The sequence below is a fragment of the Lottia gigantea genome, assembly GCF_000327385.1.
Source record: "Lottia gigantea unplaced genomic scaffold LOTGIsca_8, whole genome shotgun sequence".
Lineage (NCBI taxonomy): Eukaryota > Metazoa > Mollusca > Gastropoda > Lottiidae > Lottia > Lottia gigantea.
In genome coordinates this window covers 3,016,046-3,040,120 of record NW_008710662.1, presented here as the reverse complement: position 1 = coordinate 3,040,120, position 24,075 = coordinate 3,016,046, and the positions used below count along the sequence as shown (strand labels likewise).

General features: G+C 30.6%; 1 protein-coding gene across 1 annotated transcript in view; it reads left to right on the top strand.

The window, feature by feature from the left end:
• LOTGIDRAFT_229624 (hypothetical protein) overlaps positions 1–24,075 on the top strand; it is a gene marked incomplete at its 5' end in the record, with an annotated part of 37,553 nt that overhangs the window by 4,473 nt on the left and 9,005 nt on the right. Inside the window, 51 exons of the mRNA XM_009067008.1 lie at positions 437–613; positions 787–859; positions 996–1,147; positions 1,438–1,539; positions 1,848–1,924; positions 2,184–2,373; positions 2,623–2,753; positions 3,088–3,240; positions 3,479–3,685; positions 4,008–4,109; positions 4,317–4,496; positions 4,670–4,772; positions 4,975–5,158; positions 5,294–5,421; positions 5,759–5,923; positions 6,298–6,452; positions 6,684–6,828; positions 7,166–7,305; positions 8,468–8,671; positions 9,006–9,165; positions 9,576–9,696; positions 9,944–10,507; positions 10,739–10,898; positions 11,451–11,511; positions 11,870–11,965; positions 12,185–12,373; positions 12,808–12,946; positions 13,192–13,359; positions 13,663–13,816; positions 14,381–14,600; positions 14,996–15,166; positions 15,274–15,405; positions 15,669–15,763; positions 15,989–16,087; positions 16,427–16,577; positions 16,808–16,897; positions 17,295–17,395; positions 17,525–17,678; positions 18,659–18,778; positions 18,984–19,258; positions 19,646–19,819; positions 20,153–20,252; positions 20,652–20,792; positions 20,947–21,051; positions 21,235–21,320; positions 21,852–21,990; positions 22,249–22,342; positions 22,697–22,795; positions 23,087–23,205; positions 23,464–23,538; positions 23,822–24,007. Of these exons, the coding sequence (XP_009065256.1) occupies positions 437–613; positions 787–859; positions 996–1,147; positions 1,438–1,539; positions 1,848–1,924; positions 2,184–2,373; positions 2,623–2,753; positions 3,088–3,240; positions 3,479–3,685; positions 4,008–4,109; positions 4,317–4,496; positions 4,670–4,772; positions 4,975–5,158; positions 5,294–5,421; positions 5,759–5,923; positions 6,298–6,452; positions 6,684–6,828; positions 7,166–7,305; positions 8,468–8,671; positions 9,006–9,165; positions 9,576–9,696; positions 9,944–10,507; positions 10,739–10,898; positions 11,451–11,511; positions 11,870–11,965; positions 12,185–12,373; positions 12,808–12,946; positions 13,192–13,359; positions 13,663–13,816; positions 14,381–14,600; positions 14,996–15,166; positions 15,274–15,405; positions 15,669–15,763; positions 15,989–16,087; positions 16,427–16,577; positions 16,808–16,897; positions 17,295–17,395; positions 17,525–17,678; positions 18,659–18,778; positions 18,984–19,258; positions 19,646–19,819; positions 20,153–20,252; positions 20,652–20,792; positions 20,947–21,051; positions 21,235–21,320; positions 21,852–21,990; positions 22,249–22,342; positions 22,697–22,795; positions 23,087–23,205; positions 23,464–23,538; positions 23,822–24,007 (7,506 nt within the window). The remainder of the gene's footprint in view (positions 1–436; positions 614–786; positions 860–995; positions 1,148–1,437; positions 1,540–1,847; positions 1,925–2,183; positions 2,374–2,622; positions 2,754–3,087; positions 3,241–3,478; positions 3,686–4,007; positions 4,110–4,316; positions 4,497–4,669; positions 4,773–4,974; positions 5,159–5,293; positions 5,422–5,758; positions 5,924–6,297; positions 6,453–6,683; positions 6,829–7,165; positions 7,306–8,467; positions 8,672–9,005; positions 9,166–9,575; positions 9,697–9,943; positions 10,508–10,738; positions 10,899–11,450; positions 11,512–11,869; positions 11,966–12,184; positions 12,374–12,807; positions 12,947–13,191; positions 13,360–13,662; positions 13,817–14,380; positions 14,601–14,995; positions 15,167–15,273; positions 15,406–15,668; positions 15,764–15,988; positions 16,088–16,426; positions 16,578–16,807; positions 16,898–17,294; positions 17,396–17,524; positions 17,679–18,658; positions 18,779–18,983; positions 19,259–19,645; positions 19,820–20,152; positions 20,253–20,651; positions 20,793–20,946; positions 21,052–21,234; positions 21,321–21,851; positions 21,991–22,248; positions 22,343–22,696; positions 22,796–23,086; positions 23,206–23,463; positions 23,539–23,821; positions 24,008–24,075) is intronic.

The following is a 24,075-nucleotide window of genomic DNA, read 5'->3' as shown; positions in this document are numbered from 1 at the left end:
ATTGTAAATTTGAATAAATTGTAAAATTTGATAGCTAAAAGAATTAAAGTCAATCCTTGTTTCGATGTATTCATACGCCTTAATGTCACGTGACAAACTACAGTTATTGGAAAATAAACGCCGGTTTGTCTTACTGGTTTATTGAGTGAGTGATAGTAGAAATGTAAATATTTAAAAATAAAATGGGTAAAATGTGAATACTTGACAACAATAACAGTAAGAATGGACCCAATAAACCAGTTTAATTTTTGTTAGCTTTCGAGACATCCATCCTTCAATTTAGTTGCTAAGTTATAAAGATAAATTTTATAACAGATAACCATTTATTGTTACAGCTTAATGATTCCAGTGAATTTGCAATGAGTAAAATTTTCATTTAATGGCTGTCTAATTTGAATAAAATAAGATATTTTAGTGTATTTATGTTGTATTTTAGGATCTAGTACTATGTATGAATGATCAAGTCAATGGTGAAGAAGAATTACCTACTATTGAAGAATGTGTAACTAAAATATCATCATTACTTCGTGTATTTACAACAGTTTTAAATTGTCTTGGTGATAGTTTTACTACCAATAGAGGAGGGCGTATGTCACTTGATGAAGTCATTAATGTAAGTTAAAGGCAATACAAAAACAATACAGTTTATGCTAGCCATTGACTAATCAGAACTGAGAAATTATTGAGTATAGATAGTAGCCTATTTATGCTCATTTACAGTTAGATTTTAACGTTAATTTTAGTTATATGATGAACGAATGATATTCTATTGTTTTTATTTTACAGATTCAAGAAAGAGTTATAAGAAGTATAGAAAGTGTATCAAAATCTCTGTACTCAGAATGTGTTTTAATAGCAGGTATTGTACCTTTCACTATATTATATACAGTACATTTTCTGAATTAATGCAGAAATTGAATACAGCATTGCTGAAGATTTTCCAAAACACGTAAACGCTGGCACATTAATGAATGATTTATTATTTTGATTTGTAGCCAATAATTGTTTAGAAGTATTGATGAATCAGATACAGACTGGTGGTGGTACTTCCAGTGAATTATTATTAAACTATATAGTCTCTATAATATATGTTACTAAACCTATCAATAAACAACTAATAATATCAACTTTATCATTTATTAAAAAGGTAAGTAATTTTCTTGTGGACAAGTTTCTGTATTATTAAAGGGTTTATCCATTGGAATTTGTATTTTCCTTTGTATAAGGAATGTCCTATGGGGTTTGCTTGTCCTGTGGGGCATTCACTGAGAAGCAAAGATATTTAAGTTCAATTAGGATTTCCAAGGCAATTATTGCTCTGTCAATTCAGATTTAACCAATGTTACTGTATTGTTTTGTGAACCAGTGTAATTTTGTGGGCACCAAATGTAATTTTAGTGATTTGTCATATATAATATTGTTGTAATTATTTTGTAGATTATCAAAAGTTACAGTACTAAGTTACCAGTACCATTTTTAACAGATATTCTTCAAGCACAATCATTATTGAGAACAGCTAGATTTTCACAATCTCAAGAGGTATATAGCCCTATTTCTCTGACGCGTATTTCCAAAGCATAACAATTTACAAAAGTTTGAATAGAACTAGCAAGACAGATATCAAAGCATAATAAAAGTTTGAATAATGCTTGAAGGACATATACCAAACCATAACAATAGTTTGAAGGCAAGACAGTTAATAATGTTTTCTCCGTGCTTAATTTATTTATTATTGAAAAATCGAATTGTTTGAACATTGTTTCTAATTCTATTTATATACAAATTTATATAATGATTTGGTTGAGGAAATAAATTATTTTAGACATCAGATCAATTTAATATTGTAGGTGATAAATGAATTGATGTCTGTATATCATACATTACTTGGACTAAAGAATGTTCCTTTACTGGAAGAAACTTACAGGTGAATTATTGGAATGTTTTCATCATCTTTACCAAGCTAGCCATTGGCATTAAAAACCCCTGTTATAGAGTTATAACCTACTTGGTTCATTGGTATTTCTAACATTGTCATTGCAATACAAACTAGCCTCAAAATGTTTTATTATCAATGACAATTGTAGTCATGTTACAGATTTTGTATTGTTTAAACTATGATGTATATGGAATTTGATGTATTGCTGCTATTATTTGTAAAACTGTTTGATTTGTGTATTTTGTAGATTGATGTTATGTGATATAGAGATAGCCTATAATACACTACTCAGTGATCATGTTGAAGAGCGTATCAGTTTAACTAGCTCTAATCATTATACTGATATAGTTTATACTTATAAACAAGCTGAACTTGTTATTATCTTTAATACTTGTGCTATTACTGAAATTACTAATACAAAGTCAAATCTCTTTGGGGTAAGTGATTAGATTTATCTTATTTATGATCTGTTTGAACAAGATGAGCATGTAAATGAAGAGGTCTGTGTAATTAAAATGTGAGTCATACTTGATCGATAATGCTTAGTACACTCTACTACAATTTTGACTTAAAGTCTGTAAACCGTCAGATATTTTTGTCCATATTTCTGGTCCATTTGCTTAATGGAACATTCAGGCAGAATCTTCTATATCAGCATTTTTATAAGAATTTTTTTTCTTTTCTAGATGTGGGCATTAACACCAAGTGTATTTGATTTATTGGTATCTGAGTTAAAACCAACTAATAGTAATATAGCTAGTACCTATCCAGCTGTACAATATTCTATAGTACATACATTATACTCTCATTGTATCAGGTAAATACCTTTCAAAAATGTATTTTCTTGTCAGTCTGCCACTGTTGATGGTCAATGTTCAACTGGAAAAAGATTGCTTGAGTAAAAAAACAAATCCAATAAATTTGATGGAAAAGGTAACCTACTGATTTAGATCATGAATGTAAAGATATTTTTTTCTGGTGAAAGCTGACACCTGGTCAAACTGACAGTAGCCTCAGAATTTTCTGTTTTTGAGTATACAAACCCACAGCGCCTTATTGCCTTGCCTAGAAGAAAACAAACTTCCTACATACTGAACTATTCCACTACCCTAGTTTGTATGTAAATTCCATATATTTTCTTATCATTTCAGACATGACTTCTTTATATCAAGTAGTGAGATAGTAGCATCATATCAATCAGAGAATTTAGTTGGTGTTAGTCAAGCTACTAAACATTATCTAGATAGAATACTGGTGTTGATACACAAACTATTAATGGATACACATACTTCATATGATACAAGGTAATTTTATACTGTCTCTTTTGGAACATTTCACATTTCTATCATTAGGGCACTATGGGCATACCCTTGAAAAGGTGATGAATATCTCGGTATATAAACCAAAGCCTTTATTCTACCAACCAGGCCTTTTGAGGTGTCTTGATGATTGGAAATTAGACTTGGTCAACAGTCCTTAAAACTTTTCTTCAATTGCATCCTGTATTTAGCCTGTCTAATAAGGTATCTATTTATATTGTAGATGCTTGTGTTTGAAATGGGTATCAGATCTTGTGAACCCTCTGCAGACATCATTGTTAGCATTAACATGTCCACAGTTTCTAGCTGTTATAAAGGCTGTAATATCTCAAGGTTATAACAAAGAGAGTAATATTTATATGACTGTTTGTCAATGTCTTATAAACATACTGAAAACACAAGTTACATTTCATGTTGAAATAACTCAGTTGTAAGTATATTTTGATTATTGTAATCAAATTTTGTTAAGAATGTGTTTTTATTTACTTGGCAACGTGTTATAACATATTGTATAACAAATAGGTCATGTATATGTGTTATAAGATATGTCATGTGTGATATATGGATGTGTAAATCAAAATATTTCAGGTGTTAAGAAGTATGTTATTTGAATGTGTTTTCTAATATTTCTGTGTTTGGAGTTTTGTCTAGACCAAAATGTTCAAGTGGTTAATAGTATGTTAAATGTATGTGGTTCTAATAACGTGTTTAGAAGTATGTAATATATCAATATGTGTTTTCTAATATTTCAGGTGTTTAGAATTGTGTGTTTATAGATTATCTGATATCAATAAAGATGTCAGAGATTACTATACTAACTTACTAGTGTTATTACCACTCAATGTATCAACAAGGTTGGTTTGATTATTTTAAATCAATGCTTTTTAAGAAGGGTATACAAGTCTTCAGATCACATTTAAACCGTTTTAAAGCATTGAAATTGAACTTCATGGCATCAAATATGCTGAATTATGAAGAAATTTTTGGACAGTTGAAAGGGTTAATTAAAATTTGTGTATTGCAGTATAGGTAATACATTAAAAATGTTTTGTTTCTTTCAGTATTGAAATATTTGAAGCGGAAGAAGAAGGATTAGCTAATCATAAATACAATAAATCTATTGGTATAACTACATTGTGGTTAGCAAGACGAAGTCATATGTCACGTACACCATTAGGAACATTTCATTCTCATAACTTCAGACATGTAATATCATTTATATTACATAATACATCTCCAAGGTTAGTACATTTAACTTATAGTGCAAGAAGAATTAAAAGATTTCACTCTAACAGTAACGTTATAGGTAAAGGTAAAATTGAATATAGTAATATATGTCTACACTTACAGACAAGTTCGAATGACCTAGATAGAAGTAATTACTTAGTTAAATTTGAATATGATTATTTTTCAGTCAACTTGGTGTATTAAACTGGTTGCAGGCTATGTATCATGCTTCACAAAGATCTGATAAAGATACAGATAAAACTTATGAAACAACCTGTCTTCAACTATTGGTATGTTATACTATTTTATATATTGACATTTTACATATGATGTTCGATTCGAAGATGACTAAACTGCAATTGACTGGAATGGTATTAGGTCTGATAGGGCAGGTCAATGTAAATTTTTAATACAAAATCTTTTTGAGATGCAACTCTGCATACTCTGCAATTGTTTTTTCGATTTATCCACATTTATGGATTTATTTTTAAGATTGATGGTAATGAATCATTGTTATGGTCCTGGGCTACATGGGAAGCAGCTCAGTTCTGTATACTGTCTAGGTTACGTACACCATTAGGTAAACCACAAGATACCTTTACAACTATAGAGGGTGTATTAAAACAGTTTGCTCTAGAAGTTACAGATAATACTGGTGTTTTAGAGTCCACTAAAGGTATGTATCTCTTTTCTTTGTATCAAATTATATTCTTATTTCTTGTCATTGTTTACCATGGCAGTGGAATAACTTAGTCGGTAGCAATTGGGATTATTCACCTTGCATTACATGAATAAAATAATAATATTTTAGGTGAGAAACAAGGAGAGTATACATGTTTAAAGAGAGTACAGTTATTAATGTATTTTATGGAGAATCTAGAGAAGATATTATATAATGCTTATGAAGGATGTACTGTAGCTATGCCTGCAATACCCAAGGTAAGAATTAGCCATTAATAACATATTAATTATTGGCTGGAAGATCTTAATCATTATATAAGCTTGTGATCCACCTAAAGTATACACAATTGATGTACAATTGTTAACTCCTATCTCTTTTGCAAAAAGTTGAAGTTGAGATCAGGGCTTTTGATTTATCTGTATTTGCCAGTATATCTGATAAGAGCTCTGACTACAGTTTCAAGTGTCAGGAAAATTTCTATGCAAATTAGCTCGATTTTCTGGAATTTTTGTTTAAGTCCTTACTTATATCAGGATGCTTCCATATCGGATTCTGTATTATGACTAAGGTAATACTTTAAACAATTCATTGCAGACTGTAAAGACTTTTTTCCGTACTAATAGAGGTACATGTGAAGAATGGTTAACTAGAATAAGAAAGTGTGTTATAACTACAGCTCTCAATGCTGGTATGTCTGCTATGGCTGTTAGACATGCTTTTCAGTTGTTAAAAGATATGGCAGAGGCTGAACATCATCAGGTAATATACTGAAAAGCAAAAGAAACATAGATGTGAATGTATCATATATATGTACATATTAGTTTGTAATGCCTTTATATGTGAAATTGACTTAAAAGCAACAAAAAGAAGTAGTAAAACTATGTATGAGTTTACAGACCACAGAATATGTAACTGCCAGTGTCTGTTAAGTTTCATCAGTATTTTCAGAAGTGCATTACTTTTGCCTACCGGCATAGATAACTATTATATTAAGCTCAGAAAAAATTTTAGAATGGAAATTTAAATGTTGATCGTGGCATTTTTATTGTATTTCATCATTAACATAGATTGCGTGATGAATGTTATATATTTATAACATGTCTGTGTCTAAATCTATTTCATTATTATTGTAGACTGAGCTATTTGATAAAGTATTAGTACAAGCTGTTCAAGCTATGATAGATTTAAAGAGTCCAGAATGTATAATAGGTCTATATAACTGGTGTAGAGAGAGTTGTGGTAGAAAATTACCATGGATGAGAACAGCATCTGATATAGCTAATAGAAAGTTAGTATCTAATCAGTTTGATAGAATCAATGATATAAATACTTTCCATAGCTGTTCTCGTGCACCTAATATTTCCTTGCTGGCAATGACAGTCTTTCACTGCATGAAAGAAGATTGGTCTAGCTGTCCTTCAATTTCAAATATATCTTCTGATTGACCACATTCCCACATTCACAATGTGGAAGTCGCTGTCTTCTTAGTCATTTTGTAATTGATGTTTTTCTATGATAGATTTGAATCAGCTGTAAAAGATTTAAAGATACATGTAACATCAATAGTAGAAGATAATGATGATAATAATGATAAAATTGAAGATGGTGGTAATCCAAAACAAACCTCAACAGTTCCTGTAATACTGGGTTTTCTTAGTTCCCAGGTAAGTCAGTTTATTACAATAAAATTTAGAGAATACACCTACATACCAAAATATAAGTCAAGGTGCATGAGAAACAAAATTTATTTCAGTTAGATATTATGTGAGTGGATCATTTGAGATGTAACATCGGAACAAACAAAAATTCTTTATTTTTTTGACACGCATCCAGGGTAGGAATAAGCAGGCAAGGAGTAATAAAATGCAGAGTTATAAAGCTTATATGGTAAAAAAGCATCAAACCATAACCTTGTAAAATAAAGTAAGAACTTTGAAAGGGGTGCCTGATTATAGCTATATAAGTTTAAATTACACCTGAAAATTATGTTTTGTATTTTAGATAACTGATTGTTATATGGAATTAAATGATTGGAAATCTGTTATTGAATGGCAAGCAATGATGAATCAGTATAGAACAGAGAATACCTTAACTACATTTCATACTGCCTTTAATTCTACAGTAGATCTTAATTATATACAGTAAGTTAGTTTACATTTCATACTGCCTTTAATTCTACAGTAGATCTTAATTATATACAGTAAGTCAGTTTACATTTCATACTGCCTTTAATTCTACAGTAGATCTTAATTATATACAGTAAGTTAGTTTACATTTCATACTGCCTTTAATTCTACAGTAGATCTTAATTATATACAGTAAGGTAGTTTACATTTCATACTGCCTTTAATTCTACAGTAGATCTTAATTATATACAGTAAGTTAGTTTACATTTCATACTGCCTTTAATTCTACAGTAGATCTTAATTATATACAGTAAGTTAGTTTACATTTCATACTGCCTTTAATTCTACAGTAGATCTTAATTATATACAGTAAGTCAGTTTACATTTCATACTGCCTTTAATTCTACAGTAGATCTTAATTATATACAGTAAGTTAGTTTACATTTCATACTGCCTTTAATTCTACAGTAGATCTTAATTATATACAGTAAGGTAGTTTACATTTCATACTGCCTTTAATTCTACAGTAGATCTTAATTATATACAGTAAGTCAGTTTACATTTCATACTGCCTTTGATTCTATAGTAGATCTTAATTATATACAGTAAGTTAGTTTACATTTCATACTGCCTTTAATTCTACAGTAGATCTTAATTATATACAGTAAGTCAGTTTACATTTCATACTGCCTTTAATTCTACAGTAGATCTTAATTATATACAGTAAGTTAGTTTACATTTCATACTGCCTTTAATTCTACAGTAGATCTTAATTATATACAGTAAGGTAGTTTACATTTCATACTGCCTTTAATTCTACAGTAGATCTTAATTATATACAGTAAGTCAGTTTACATTTCATACTGCCTTTGATTCTATAGTAGATCTTAATTATATACAGTAAGTTAGTTTACATTTCATACTGCCTTTGATTCTATAGTAGATCTTAATTATAACAGGAAGTCAGTTTACATTTTATAGATATTAATTATATATGTACAGTAAGTTAGTTTACATTACTGTCTTTAATTCAAAACTGTGGACAATCTACACTGGATCTTAATTATCTATAGTAAGATGTCGAAATCATGTAAAACTTCTTTACTCTTTATTGTCCTTACTAGATTTTTTTGAGGATTAATAATGTATAAAAATGAATGATTCTTGATTATTTCAGTGCTCTAGGCCATTTTGATGAAGGTAAATTTAGTAATGTTAAAGAGAGTTTAGAGTTGATACCAGGAGCTAGTATTACTGACTGTAATATTACTGATAATAATTATAATATATGCTGGAACCCACAACAAGAAATACATCATATACATCAACAGTTTATTAGGGCTAGTACTATCTTACAAGATACTAAATCTACTACTGCTAGGTAATACTTATTCTATTTTACCATGAAAATTTTGTGAAAACTCTCTTCACTGCATCCCTTATAAAACAACATCCCCTCCAAACCAGCATATTTGAAAAGTACTTAACAAATAAGCATTTGATTGGTAGAAGAAAATCCTTATAAAACTGCAATCCTGTATCAAACAGGTCCTAAAGTTACTAATCTATAGTAAAATCAACCTCCCTTTACTTGCAACTGTATTTATTCACTGACTATTTATCGACAAACAACATTAAAAGTAATGATGGTAGGAATCAAGCATTGTAAAGCATGAAGGTTGATGTTTATACTGTATTCATTTCTTTTAATTCAGATCTGATGCTGTAAAGTGTTTATTAAATGCTGAAAGACTAGCTGAAGGATTATTACATGTCAATTCATTTGAATGGCCCCCAGCTTTCTCACCACAATTATTGACAGAACTTGGTACAATATCTACTCTCAGACAACAATTAGATGAGAAAAAACAAAGGGTATGTACATAATGTTCAGTGAATTTTCTCGCATTGCTGAAAGATCAATAAAGTTATTGGACGTTTTGTATGATTGAATTCTTCATCAAGATTAAACATTTTTAAATTCTGATATCTAGAGCAAAGTCAATTATTCCTAAGTACAGTCACATTCAGATTTACAAGTGCTTACAAGTAAATATCAATATCTATCTAGCTGTTTGTAGCTCACTTTTGAGTTAATATACAACAAGGGGAACTGCCAAAGTTTAAGTAACTTTCTCACTTGAAGTGAAAATTAAGATAAACAGTACGTTCAGCAAAAGACTCCCTCTACAGTGTCTTGAATATCCTATAAAAATTATTCTTTGAAGTTCTTATGATTTTTTTTCAACCTTTCTAGTACATATACTCTACTTTTATTTTTTCAGAAAATATTATGTCCTATGTCAGATGATAGTTGTGAAAATGACTGTGAATTAGACAGTTTATTACAGATATTACGGTTGATTAAAATACAACTTAGTCTGACTAATACTGATAAAAATACAGGTAGATTTTATATTTTTATATCATTCCTTTCACAGATAAATTGTCAGATCAATATTAGCTGACATCAGTCAAATACTCACATCTAAATATTTTCATTAATGGTTCCAGTTTGCTATTCTTAATGATCTATTTTGTTATGATCATATTTCTTTGATAAAGTGGCCATTGCCATTTGAATGGATATCCAATAGGGTTATTGATAAAATCTTAAATTGGTTATTGCAAATTTGTTGTTTTTATGTTGTAGAACTATTAAGACAGTTGTCCCGAGTTCATATTAATGCTGCTTCTGTGGCACGTAAACAAGGCAACTTTATAGCAGCAGAGAAATTACTCATAAGACAAGTTACCTTACTCAAGGGACACTCAGAAAATGGGCATCCACCAACACCTAAAAATCTGATACCAGCTCTAGGGAGTCTACGAGAATCATATGTTGGAGGTAATCAACTGGATATATTGAAGATTGACAGAGAAAGTTGTAAGCTTCTTAATGATCTTGGAGAGACTAAGGCTTCATTGGACATTCTATCTGGTACTGTTATTAACAATATGACGTCTGGTAAAGATCAAGATCCCTCTATGAATTATGAAGTAAGAGAACTATCGTCACGGTCACTACTAACATTAGTAAAATGGTTACAAGTTGATAGTAAGAATATGAATGGTATTATTAGTAATATTAAGATGGTGGGTAGTCAAGGAGATGGTAATGGTATATGTATTGTAGGAAAGAATATTCAATCATTATTAGAAATAGAAGATAAAACATCACAAAATAATCTCCATTTTGTTATTGATGGAGACAAAGGTAATATTTTATATGTTTTCATGCAAAAGTTATGTCCACTAAAATTTGTATAAATAATTTGAGAATATTTTGGTGAAATATTTAGATGAAATGTTTTGAAGTAATTGCCCTTGATTTAGTCAAATCAGCATTTGTAAAACAGGAACAACAATTCCATTCTATGTTGATGTATGATGAGTAAGTCTGGCCCTGGCTGAGTTTTGATTTGAGAATATTTTGATATTATTTTAGGTTTAAAGATAGGTAGTAGTAATATGATATCTGATAGTGATGCTGTAATTGGTAGATTACTACATCTTAGTACAATAGAATGTCCTGAACTAGCTAAATCTTGGTTCTTACTAGCTAACTGGTGTTATAAATGGGGAAGAAAGGCTGTTGATAATGCCAGGTAATTCACATATACTACGTTTACATCTTGAAGGATCTAAGATAGTTTCATCGTGTGTGAGCAGTAGTAGCTCAGTGAGATAGACATTTGCTCGCTAACCTAAAAGTCTAGGGTTCATAGGTCAAGATTTTTCAGACCTGGTTTCCCAAGTAAGAGATGCACATCATGCATGACGTGGAAAAAAGCATTTTGTTAGAATGGGACTGTCAAATAAAGCATTGTGTGCTCTAGGCTGTGCATGATTGTAAACACTAGTACTACTCATGATTAAGATGCCTCAACAGTTGAAAATGATAAAGAGTAAGCTTAAACCACTTTCTTAGAACACTGCACAATGCATGGACAAAAGTAGAATGTAAATCATTTCAATACAGTAATCATGTCATATCTTCCCGAATAATGGAACTTTGTGTAATTGTGTTAGTATGTGTTGGTTTTCTCTCTAATTAAGACATCACAATTTAAAATGTTAGTCAGCAATCTAAAGAGATTAGACAGTATTATAATTGAAAATTTCTTGATTAAAACCATTGATAATCATTTCTCTTTCAGTCATGGTAGTATGGAGTTATCTTTAGAAGAGAAGAATGATATACTGAATGCTTTACCCAATGTAAGACTTTCTTATTTTTATAAGCTCACATGAAGTGTCAGGCGTATATTGGTGTCACATGTTCGTCTATCAGTACACAATTGCTCTTAAACACTCTACAAGGCAAATGTCTTGACGAATTTTGCCAAAACTTGGTATGAGTGTAATCAATATTGTGTTGAATATAACAAAACAAAGATTCCCCATCATGATGCTACTTTATTAAAGTGAGTTTTATGAACAAGCAGTTGTATCAGGTATTGCATGTGATTAATTAAACGGAATAATGTTCTGCATGCTTTGACAAGTTACAACAGAAAGCTGTTTATTTAATTGTCATCTTTCATTAATTTTGAAAGTATTTGTGTTATTTTATTAGACAATGCCACTAGATGAATGTGAGAAAGTCATCAGTATATTAAGTCAAGTTCACAGTCCTGTTTCTAATGAAGAAGATATTAGTGACCAAGATCAGGTAACTTTCTTATAGTGGGCACTAATAGTTAGAAATTTACCACTGCCTTCTGAAGAGTTTTTCACACCAATAGTATCATTTGAAATTTGTACATGTGGCTTGTGACTGGTAATTGATGTGATAAGAATATAAAATCTTATATTAATAATAATTAGCATTGAGTTTGACATTCTCTCAAGTTGTGTGTCATTGTGAATATAATTTATGTTATAATTATAGAGTTTATATGATGATGGTACAGAAACAACACGTAAACAGTTAATATCTAGTTGTCAATCATTACAATCTATAGATGACAATATTATAGATTCTCTGTTATTAATCTGGCAGAGAGTTGTATCTAGAGTATATTATTACTATCAGTTATCAGCTATATCATATTTTAAATACCTTCAACTCAATAGAAAGGTAAGCTTTTTCATTGTCTGAAATTTTTTTTAAAGGGACATGTTCACCATATGATTGATTACATACACCTTTGTCTCAGAAACGGAAATTATTTAGCTAAGCTAATCACTAATAGTGATCACAGTTTGCCATCAAAATTTTAGCCTTCTATCTGTGATTTAAGATTTGAACGACATATAGAAGCGAGGAGCACATATAACAAAAACACAAGACGATATTATGGAATATAACACACTTCTTTAATAAGGTTGGGCACATAACGTTTCAACACAATATACACGCAAGCACTATTTGCTTTTATATTCAAGGTCCAAATATAAGAAGAACCTTTAAAACATGCATCAACTTCTCAGTGAAACTACTCTTCTTTGAAATAATGCCTATTGAACCCATTTACCATTTGCCATGTTATTCATTTCTATTTTAAATTTTAGATTGGAACTAAAACTGATAATGAAGATAGTAATGTTATAGCCACGTTAAGATTATTAAGACTACTAGTGAAACATGCCTGGGAATTGAGAACTGTCCTGGAAACTGGTTTAGCTGAAACACCTACCAATCCTTGGAAAGGTACATCTTTAGTTTCTCTGATCTTTATGATATTGGTACTTTGGCTAAATTGTGATGGCTTTAGAAAAACAACTTTGGCAGAGTGAAATCCTCAGGTTTTAACTTAGTTATCTTCTTTTGAACTTTGTTCAATTCTGATCAACATGTCTATCTTAAAACCATCTTCCAAAATTTCAATGGACACACTTTGGTTATGTACCTTTTTATTTCTATGGCGTTGATAATTGAGTTGTTTTGGTCTACAGGTATCATACCCCAGTTATTTTCAAGATTAAGTCATCCTGAAAGTTATGTTAGACAGAGTGTATCAGATCTGTTATGTCGTGTAGCACAAGATGCACCACATCTGATAGTATATCCTGCTGTAGTTGGTAGTACTGTTACTACTACTGATAAAGTTTCTGATCAGAGCGGTGAGTTGTTTCTTTTATTTTCAGCATTTTTTATGTTACGTGACTTTGAATGATCTACTGTGTGAACTTTTTAATATCTCTATGATGAAAATGATTAAATCTTTTGAGACAGCTTTGTGCATTTCTTATGAGCTCTACTAAGTGACCATTCAGAAGAAACAGATAACATTGTTGTAATCTATACAGGAACTTGCCCAGCAAGGGCCATATTGCTAAGTTGTGTGACATATTGACTTGATGGAATGACAAGTAGCCCATTGTCTTCTCAGCAACATGTTTAAGTAGTTTATCTTATTGTTATAGGAATATTAAATGAGTATTTATCTGAGAAAGATGATGTTGAAGATGATGAAAACTCACAGGGTGATGAAGGAGATATTGATGATGATCCAACAAGAACTATCTTACAGTCATGTTTAACAGCTATAGTTGATACATTATCACACCATTATTCACAGTAAGTACCATACATATCATTTTATTCACCGTAAGTACCATACATATCATATATTATCACACCATTATTCACAGTAAGTACCATACATATCATTTTATTCACCATAAGTACCATACATTATCACACCATTATTCACAGTAAGTACCATACATATCATTTTATTCACCGTAAGTACCATACCATACATTATAACACCATTATTCACCATAAGTATCATACATATCATACATTATCACATCTTACATATACATTATCACACCATTATTCACAATAAGTACCATACATATCATTTTATTCACCGTAAGTACCATACCATACATTATAACACCATTATTCACCATAAGTATCATACATATCATACATTATAACATAAATCACAGTAAGTACCATACACATCAGTGCCACTTAGGATTGGATGAAATTCTCTAAGATTTCATGCCTTAAAGTTATTTTCAAATCAGCATGTGAAGAAAATACAGTGAATAGGGAGAATCTTTGACATAGCTATACATCTACAGCAATATAACATTGATTATAATTTAAAAATGTTTTCAACTTCTTCAGAATGATATTGGAGGTTCAACATATGGTACAAGAACTACGTAGAATAACTGTATTATGGGATGAATTATGGTTAGGAACATTAAATCAACACCATCAAGATGTAGTTAGAAGATTAAGTCAATTAGATAATGAAGTCAAGAAAGTCAACAATAATCATTCTCTATCGAAAGAAGAGAAGACAGCCATAATTAGAGAGAAACATAGAACTATTATGAAGCCAGTAAGTTGTGATCTGTTTGGGTTGATTTTTCCAGGATGGCTTGGATTCAGAAATAAAACACACTCAATGAAATTATGATGTCTTTATTCAGGCTTATCAGCTATCTCTCTCAAGGGGGATAACTTTTAATGCAGACTTGATATTAAGACCACAATATTACAATATTATAGACTTTGATCTTAAATATTACAGTAGATTTCTATTTCAGAAACAAAAGGAAAGTATAAAGCAATTAATCAAAAGTTCATAAGCCAAAGATCTCAACATTTGTAGATGGCTTGGAATACCTTATGTTATAGAACAGAAAAAAACATCTCACATGCTCAAAAGGAAAAGTTGTTCTGAATCTTCTTCAATGATTATGTGTTTTCATGTCATGTGATTTCTATTTTCAGACACTGTACACTATGGAAAGATTAGATGAAATAACTTGTCAACAAGCTGAGACTAATCATGAGAAATGGTTCCAAGAAACTTATGGACAATTAATAAAAGACGCTTTAAAGAGATTGAAAAACCCACCCAACCCAAGTAATCCTAATTCAACATGGCAGTTGTTTAAACAGGTATGAAAATGAATTGAATTTTGTCAAAATCTTTTCCAAATATTAAGCATGCAGTCTCAATCAGTTTTTGCCAATTTCCTTCAACCTATGATTTTATTTTATGATAGATCCACAGTAGCTTACAACAGAGAGCTCAGAAAAGAAATAGTTTGATACTAAGAATACAAGAGATCAGTCCTAAACTATCAGCTATAGAATCATCTGTTATACCAATGCCAGGGTTAGGTGTTATCGGACAGGTTAGTATGCTAAAATTAAGATTAAGTACAGTGAAGATGAAGGCCAGGAGACCAGAATCTTTGTCAGTAGAAACTTCTATAGTTTTTGAGGTGTCATTTTTAAAGTGCTCTCAGGAGTTACAGTTCTAGGGATTTTATTGTTGGGTGGATTCATTCTAATAGATTCTTGTTTCCTCTGTTTATAGTTAGCTGTAGAACTGTATAGATGAAACATGTGTTTATTTGAATTGTTAATCAATATAAAATATTATTTATTATTGTAGGTTATTACCATTGATTCAGTGTGTAATACAGCCCAAATATTACCAACTAAAACCAAACCTAAAAAACTCATATTTTTAGGCTCTGATGGAAGAAAGTGAGTTGATATTTTATGAGATAGTTTGAAGAAAACCTTGATAAAAGTCTAAATGTTTGTTAGTTATATTTTCAACCCATTCATAGTGCTTGGTATGTTTCTATCTTGGGGCCATTAAAGCGATATTTGATGAAATATAATTGTTTGCTTGTTTTGTTTTAGCAAATTTGTTGCCAATGGTTAACAGAAATGGTTAATAAATTAATACTTATTATTATATTTCAGATATCCCTACCTATTTAAAGGACTAGAAGATTTGCATTTAGATGAAAGAATTATGCAGTTTTTGAGTATTGTAAACAATATGTTTGCTAATTCTAAACAGTAAGTTAATTCTTATTATCTAATAGAACTCATATTTGCAAACAATAAAACATAACAGATGAAAGTTTTGAACTGCAAGAATATTCCCTGTTTTATCAGGAGTTTGGACTAATAAAAGAAGATCTATTCCTACGTTTTGTGTTGTCAAAGTGATAATATTGGTCCTTCTTAAGATTTTATTACTGAACTCTCTAGTAATTCCTTACATATTTGTTGAATTAAAATTTTAATTATGCAGTTCAAGATAATGAAATTATTGCAATCTGTAAAATATGAAATTTCCTTTTTGCTGTCGTACATTTTTCTCATTCTGATTTAAAATAACCATTGTATTTTCAGAGGCTCTCATCAATTATACAGAGCGAGACATTATTCAGTAACTCCATTAGGACCTAGGTCAGGCTTAATACAATGGGTTGAAGGTGCTACGCCATTATTTGGTCTGTATAAAAAATGGCAACAGAGAGAAGCTTTAGCACAGACTATGAAGGTAAATGCTTTGTTATATGAAAATTTTATATTGAGCATTTAAAGCTAAAAGAGATGAAGACTTGTAGCTAAAAACATCTACTTTATTTTTTCTCACTGTGAATTTTAAATGACAGCAAATATTTTTTTCTATCAGAGAGTTTAAAATCACTTAGTCAGGGACTTACTCTGTTTACTCAAGATCACATCCAGATTTTACTGTAAGATTATACTGTATTTTTATCATTCTAGAATACTGGTACCAGTACAAACACTGCACCTAATATATCCAGACCTAGTGAAGTCTTTTATAATAAACTAACACCAGCATTAAAAGATAAGGTAATATATCTTTACATTAAAAGATAAGGTGATATATCTGTACATTAAAAGATAAGGTAATATATCTGTACATTAAAAGATAAGGTAATATATCTGTACATTACAAGATAAGGTAATATATCTGTACATTACAAGATAAGGTATCATATATGTATATGTTGATTCTAATGCAATATCATATTTTGGAAAATTTTAGCGTAATTCACATTGAATGATCAAGTGTTACCGAGAAAACTGGCATGGAGTTCAATATCCTCACAAACCTGTCCTGCTGCACCTCCCAAGGATTGTTGTTTATGTTAGTTGTATTTAGTTTTACTATATTTTGAGTATTGACAGTTAATAATGTATTGTAGTGATTGTTTATATTTAATGAATAAATAATGTGTTATTTTAGGGAATAGATACATTAGATAATCGTAAAGAATGGCCTCTAAATATCCTAGTTAAAGTTTTACAAGAGTTAATGGAAGAAACACCTGCTGATCTGTTAGCTAGGTAAGATCTTCATGAAAGTGTGCTGATTAACTTCTCAGATTTTTTTTGAAACAAAATTTTTTTTCTTCAGAATATAATGCTGTACAATTATCATAAGTTTAAGTAAGACATTTAACATTTATGTTATAGGGAGTTATGGTGTTCTAGTACTGGAGCTAGTGAATGGTGGTTGATGACAAAAACCTACTCTAGATCAGTGGCTGTCATGTCTATGATAGGTTATATCATTGGTCTAGGTGATAGACATTTAGATAATGTATTGGTAGATCTAGCTACAGGAGAGGTAAGATCAGTCTATGATAGGTTATATTATAGGTCTAGGTGGTAGACATTTAGATAATGTATTGGTAGACCTAGACCTAGCTACAGGAGAGGTAAGATCAGTCTATGATAGGTTATATTATTGGTCTAGGTGATAGACATTTAGATAATGTATTGGTAGACCTAGCTACAGGAGAGGTAAGATCAGTCTATGATAGGTTATATCATTGGTCTAGGTGATAGACATTTAGATAATGTATTGGTAGATCTAGCTACAGGAGAGGTAAGATCAGTCTATGATAGGTTATATTATAGGTCTAGGTGGTAGACATTTAGATAATGTATTGGTAGACCTAGACCTAGCTACAGGAGAGGTAAGATCAGTCTATGATAGGTTATATTATAGGTCTAGGTGGTAGACATTTAGATAATGTATTGCTAGACCTAGACCTAGCTACAGGAGAGGTAAGATCAGTCTATGATAGGTTATATTATTGGTCTAGGTGATAGACATTTAGATAATGTATTGGTAGACCTAGCTACAGGAGAGGTAAGATCAGTCTATGATAGGTTATATTATAGGTCTAGGTGATAGACATTTAGATAATGTATTGATAGACCTGGCTACCAGAGAGGTAAGATCAGTCTATGATAGGTTATATTATAGGTCTAGGTGATAGACATTTAGATAATGTATTGGTAGACCTAGATCTAGCTACAGGAGAGGTAAGATCAGTCTATGATAGGTTATATTATAGGTCCAGGTGATAGACATTTAGATAATGTATTGATAGACCTAGATCTAGCTACAGGAGAGGTAAGATCAGTCTATGATAGGTTATATTATAGGTCTAGGTGATAGACATTTAGATAATGTATTGATAGACCTGGCTACCAGAGAGGTAAGATCAGTCTATGACTTTATTATTATTGTTGTCCTTCCTCATGGTCCTGAAACAAGACTGCTCCAAAATTCCTAATTGTTATATTGTTCTATTGCAGGTGGTCCATATTGATTATAATGTATGTTTTGAGAAAGGGAAAGGCTTGAGAGTACCTGAACGTGTTCCATTCAGAATGACACCCAATATACAAACAGCACTTGGTTTAACAGGTGTAGAGGTAACTATTATTTTCCTTAAAATTTTGTAAAAACATCCAATGCATAGTTTGAAAACAGGATGTATTACCTAAAAACTTGCATTATGCAAATGCTTGAATAGATTTTTAAGTCTAACACACTTTCAAATATTCCAATGCTCAGATGGTGTATAATTAATATATTGATACTTATGTTTTTACACTGTGGCAACTCTTTTATTTTTAGGGAATGTTTCGTATAGCCAGTGAACATGTTTTAAAGACAATGAGAAAAGGAAGAGAGACATTATTAACTCTATTGGAAGCATTTGTCTATGATCCTCTAGTAGATTGGACAACTGGTAATGAGGGAGGATATACTGGAGCTTTCTATGGTGGTGGTACATTACAATCTAATCAACCTGATAGTAAAAAGACTAGAAAAGAATTAGAACAAGAAATAACTAGCAGTATGTTTTCAATCAGAATAGCTGAAATGAAGGCTCTGTGGAATAAAAATAGGTCAGTATTGTTATTGTTTTAGTGTTTTGATTGGATTATTCTAGATTCGTATTATCAAACATGAAAAATGACATAAGCCCTTCAGCTTCAACTAATGATATCAACTTCAGTGACAATATAAAACAAGACCCAAATGTCAAAGCATCATTAAACTTGCTGCATCAGACCCAGTTTTAAAATGTGTAGTCCTTTGGTTTTATGTTTCCATTTATCAATACCTTTGGAACACGTTACTATGAGAACAAAATGTCTTATACTCTTGAGTTCCAATAAAGTTAAATCATTTGATGTAAACGTAGAGTAGAATCAAATAGTAATGTATTAAAAGTGGGTTATTTTGGGGGTTTTTTTTGTTCTTTTGATTTTGAAAGTTTGGTTATTTTACAGAGATGAATTAGTAGGTAGTATACCAAAGTTACTAGACTGTATTGATAAATGGTTAGATACAGATAAACAATACACAACATTACAACAACATACAGATTGTCTTCAATCACTTTCTCTACTCATTAAAGAGGCCTTAAAAAATAAACAACATAATATATATACCTTACAAGATAGGTAAGTTAAACTTCGCCATTTCTAAACACAACTCTCACTTTTTATTTTCTCAAACAAAGATTTGACGATAGTTGAAAAATATTAACATAACAGCTTTTTATTGGGTAGTGGGAACAGCCATGAATAAGACACAACTGGTAAAAAAAACTGTATTTAAATATTATTAGTTTACAATATCCTGTGAATGTAATTTGAATACATTTTTAGCAGTGTATGTGCTCAGTCAAAGTTCATTTCTTTAACTTTTTGATTACAAAATTTTCGATAAGTAAACTATAGCATATTCACCAAAGGTGTTAAAAGATAAGGAACATTGATTAATTCTTTATGTAGATATGGTGAATATTCTGTTGTAAAATCAACACAAGATTCAGCTCAACATGCTGTAGAAGAAACTATAACAGAACTTGGAAACTGGCAAGAGATACATAAGGTAATTAGTTTCAATTTATACTTAAATTTCCTTTTAATGAGGAAAATGAGATCCAGTCAATTTGAAAACGATATCACAAGACAAATTGAACTAGTCACAATGTTGCACCATTTCTGTTAGTTAAAATATCATGTTAATTCAGTTGATCACAGTGTTATACTACTTCAGTCAAGGGCAATGTCATGTATTTCAGTTGATCATAAGGTTATGCTGTTTTAATCAATCACAATTTCATATAATTACAGTTGGTTACAATTCCAAATTATGCTACTTCATATGGTCACAAATTCATGGTTACTGTCATGCCATTTCAGTCAATCATTTCATTGTGGCATTCCAATGTCATTTCAAGAGTCTGGTATTGAGAAGATGTCTAATTAAGTATTTGATTATTTCCAGCATGTAATAGGGAATGTACAAGGTAGTGCTATACAGTCAATGTGTTTAGATGTAACAGGAAAATTTGATATGGGTGTACCTAGTTTTACAGCTGCTACTGATTTCTTACATGGTGCTGGACAGTCACAGATGGTGTCTCAGGTTTGTCAACTATTCCAGGTTTTATTTTAGAAATGAAGGAACCCAATGAATTCCATCTATAAATTTTGTTCTATTGATCACATTGCCATTGACACAAGTTGCAGTTGAAGTATTTGATACTCTATGATAGCCCCTGTTTATGTTTTAATTTTAGAGTGAAGAATTAGAAAGTGAGCTAAATAATCACCTTCAACAGAGAAGAGCTCTGATACATTCAACATTAGAGACATTAGTTAATTATAATAATATGATATCACAGGTATTTAGAATTTTATATTCATTAAATAGTAATAAATACTGAGTATAAGCTTTTAGCTGTATACATTAAATGTAAAGACAATTTGACAGTAAACAATAAAAAAAAGTGTTTGCTAATCAATGAATCTGTTCTAGAAAAATTTCATATGATGTTAAATAAAAAGCTGTTCTTTCCTTTTTCCAGTTTGGTAGTCAGTTTGCTCTACAATGTAGAACATCTCAATATTTGATATGGTTACAAGAATTATTATGTTGTTTTACATCTCAACAGTAAGTCAAATTTTTTTTTTTTTATAAACAAGTCTTTATTGCATCCAATGATACATTTGTATATCTACCAGTTATCTTTACACTGGTGTGCCAACCTCCAGAAACTAGGGTACAAATAGGGGGCATACTGACTCAATGGGGGGACAACTTTCAAGGTTGTGGTTTAAACGTGGCAGTTCTGTTGAGCAAATAAGCATAAATCTCCCATGGAGAGAAAACTTGTGAAAAATAGAATTGTTTTGGTGCATTGTGACACATATTTTGAGGTAAAATATATTAAAATCCTATTTTTAAATTTGTGAGAAATGAATTTCTGTTTCTTTACTTTTTTTTTAGTAATTACTGTTTTTTTAGTATAAACACTCTCAGTTTGAAACTCCAACTTTTATAATGCTGAATTTTTTTTTTTCAAAATATATGTAGGTATCTTTAGATGATCTCTTGTCATAATAAAGTTTTACTTCTCTTTCAATTCTTTCATTACAATTGGTGTATATCAAGGTGATTTATAAATGTATTTGATATTTCTAGGTGTGATAGCTTATTAAAAAGATTTCAAGAAGAATATGGTGTCAACTCTAATACACATTTACTGAAAACTCAACTAATAGTATCTACAGAAACTACACTACAGGCTTATATATCAGAATATAACAGTAAAATGATGAAGGTAGCCCTCAGAATTTGGCAACATGCAATAAGCAAAAATATTATGAATGATAAAGTTCTTTGTTGTTCTTATTAGTTTTTTAAAGATTTCTAGCCTGTTGGAATGAAAGTATCTTTGGCAATCCAGTGCAAATCTCCAAGCAAAATTACTGTTAATGCAATTAGTTAAAGATATACGATAAAGTTTGTGTGTATAGCAATTACAGATTACTTTTTACTAGGACAATCTTCATTTATACTTTTATATATATACTTTTAGCTGATTGAAAGAAGAGCTTTAGAGACTGTAGAAACTGGTGTGTTAGAAATGCAACTTTATGAAGGTGAAAATGATATCAAGAAATTTGTACAAGGTAATAACAAAATTATATTATGACACTTTGTTTTTTGTTAAGCCATTTGTCTCGCATGCCAATTGTCACAGCCAAATGATTTCACAGCAAACACAGTGCAAACTGTGAGATATCAGTTACTTGTGAAGAATGGCTCAGCTGTTGACTCATAAAGGTGCTCATCTGGTTTTTTGATCAATAATGAAATGAAACCAACGTAGATTTCATAGGCTTCCATCCAGTTGGCTTATTAGGCTAAACCGCTTGTTTATACTCGTCAACCACAGCATGAAGGAATGCCCTTAAAACTTTGGATCATCATTTTCTGAAAAAACTGTCATATGCTGTACATGTACTGTATTTATTACATTATAGAAAATGGTATGTGTGGTGTTAGCTCTCTAGTATGTATGATAGTAACAGCTTTATGTTCATTAAATAAAAGATATTTATTGATGGAGGGAGCTGCAGCAGGTATATTATCATCTGTTTTCTTCTAAGAAAAACTTGACTTTATGATATCCATACAAAATACACAGTTGTGACCAGTTTATCTGAAATATCAGAAACGTTAGACAGAAACTCACTTAAAGAATGTACTTTATCAGGATCTCCAACATAGTGCAATGATTAAAAAACCTCCTTGTGTCATTCACAGTTGAATATTAGGACAGCAAAGCATGACCAGGTTGGAAATTGATGACTTGGATCATATTATTAAAAGAAATCTATGTGCTAATTGTTGATCCTTCCTCTTTATTGTAGGAGCTGGTGATAGATTAATGGATTTAACATCTAGAGATGGTGACTGGTTTTTAGATGAATTATGTAGTATGAGTGGAAATGTCAATATGTTTCTTATGACATTAAAAAACAATATGGTGGTATGTTCACTTTATTGTTTGCTTCTTGATCATGACAGTCAATCTAAGTGTATCAATACTAATTGAAATAGTTGTTTAACCAGTGATAGTTAGTGATATCCTAATGATATGAATACAGCCCTTTATTTTAAACACCTGATTTCACTGTTATTATCTTATTTTCTCTGTAGAATGATTGTCTATATTAATGATCTTTCAAAGGCATATTAGAAACCTAACTATATTAATGATGTCATATGATATTTGTTATGATTTTAGACAAGTGATATGGAGAATTTTAAAGAATTACACCATGCTTTATCATCAACACATAATTCATATGTAGCATTACAGGTGAGTTCTCTTTAAGTCAATTGATATAGAGCATATACTATTTGACTTCAGTACATTAAGATGCATATAGAGCCAAGGTAGTCTTTCTTTTTTTTTTTAAGGCAGTAAAGAGCCCCAGAGAAAGTTGGGTTGTTATTTTCTTGCTGGTTCTCTAACACAATGATGAGATTCTTTCAAGAATTCACTGATTTAAGATCTCACTTACCTCTCTATTAAAGTAAACCTTATGCATAGAGATCTGTAGAAAGATATAAAAATGTTATTTTGTATGAAACAATTTCAGGAACTGAATATAAACTTTAGAACAGTGATATTACCAGAAACATTAAAACTAATACAATCACAAGATCAGAGTTTTCTACAAGTTTTAACAGAGCTAGAGACCATGGTGTGTGATATCAACCAACCTCTAGATAAAGTATTGATAGAACTAGAAAATCTACATAGAAATGCTGTACTAGGAATTGAGGTAAGTATGGTGATACCCATTTCCTGTCTCATTGGTTTTGTCACATTGTATTAATTAATACTTAATAA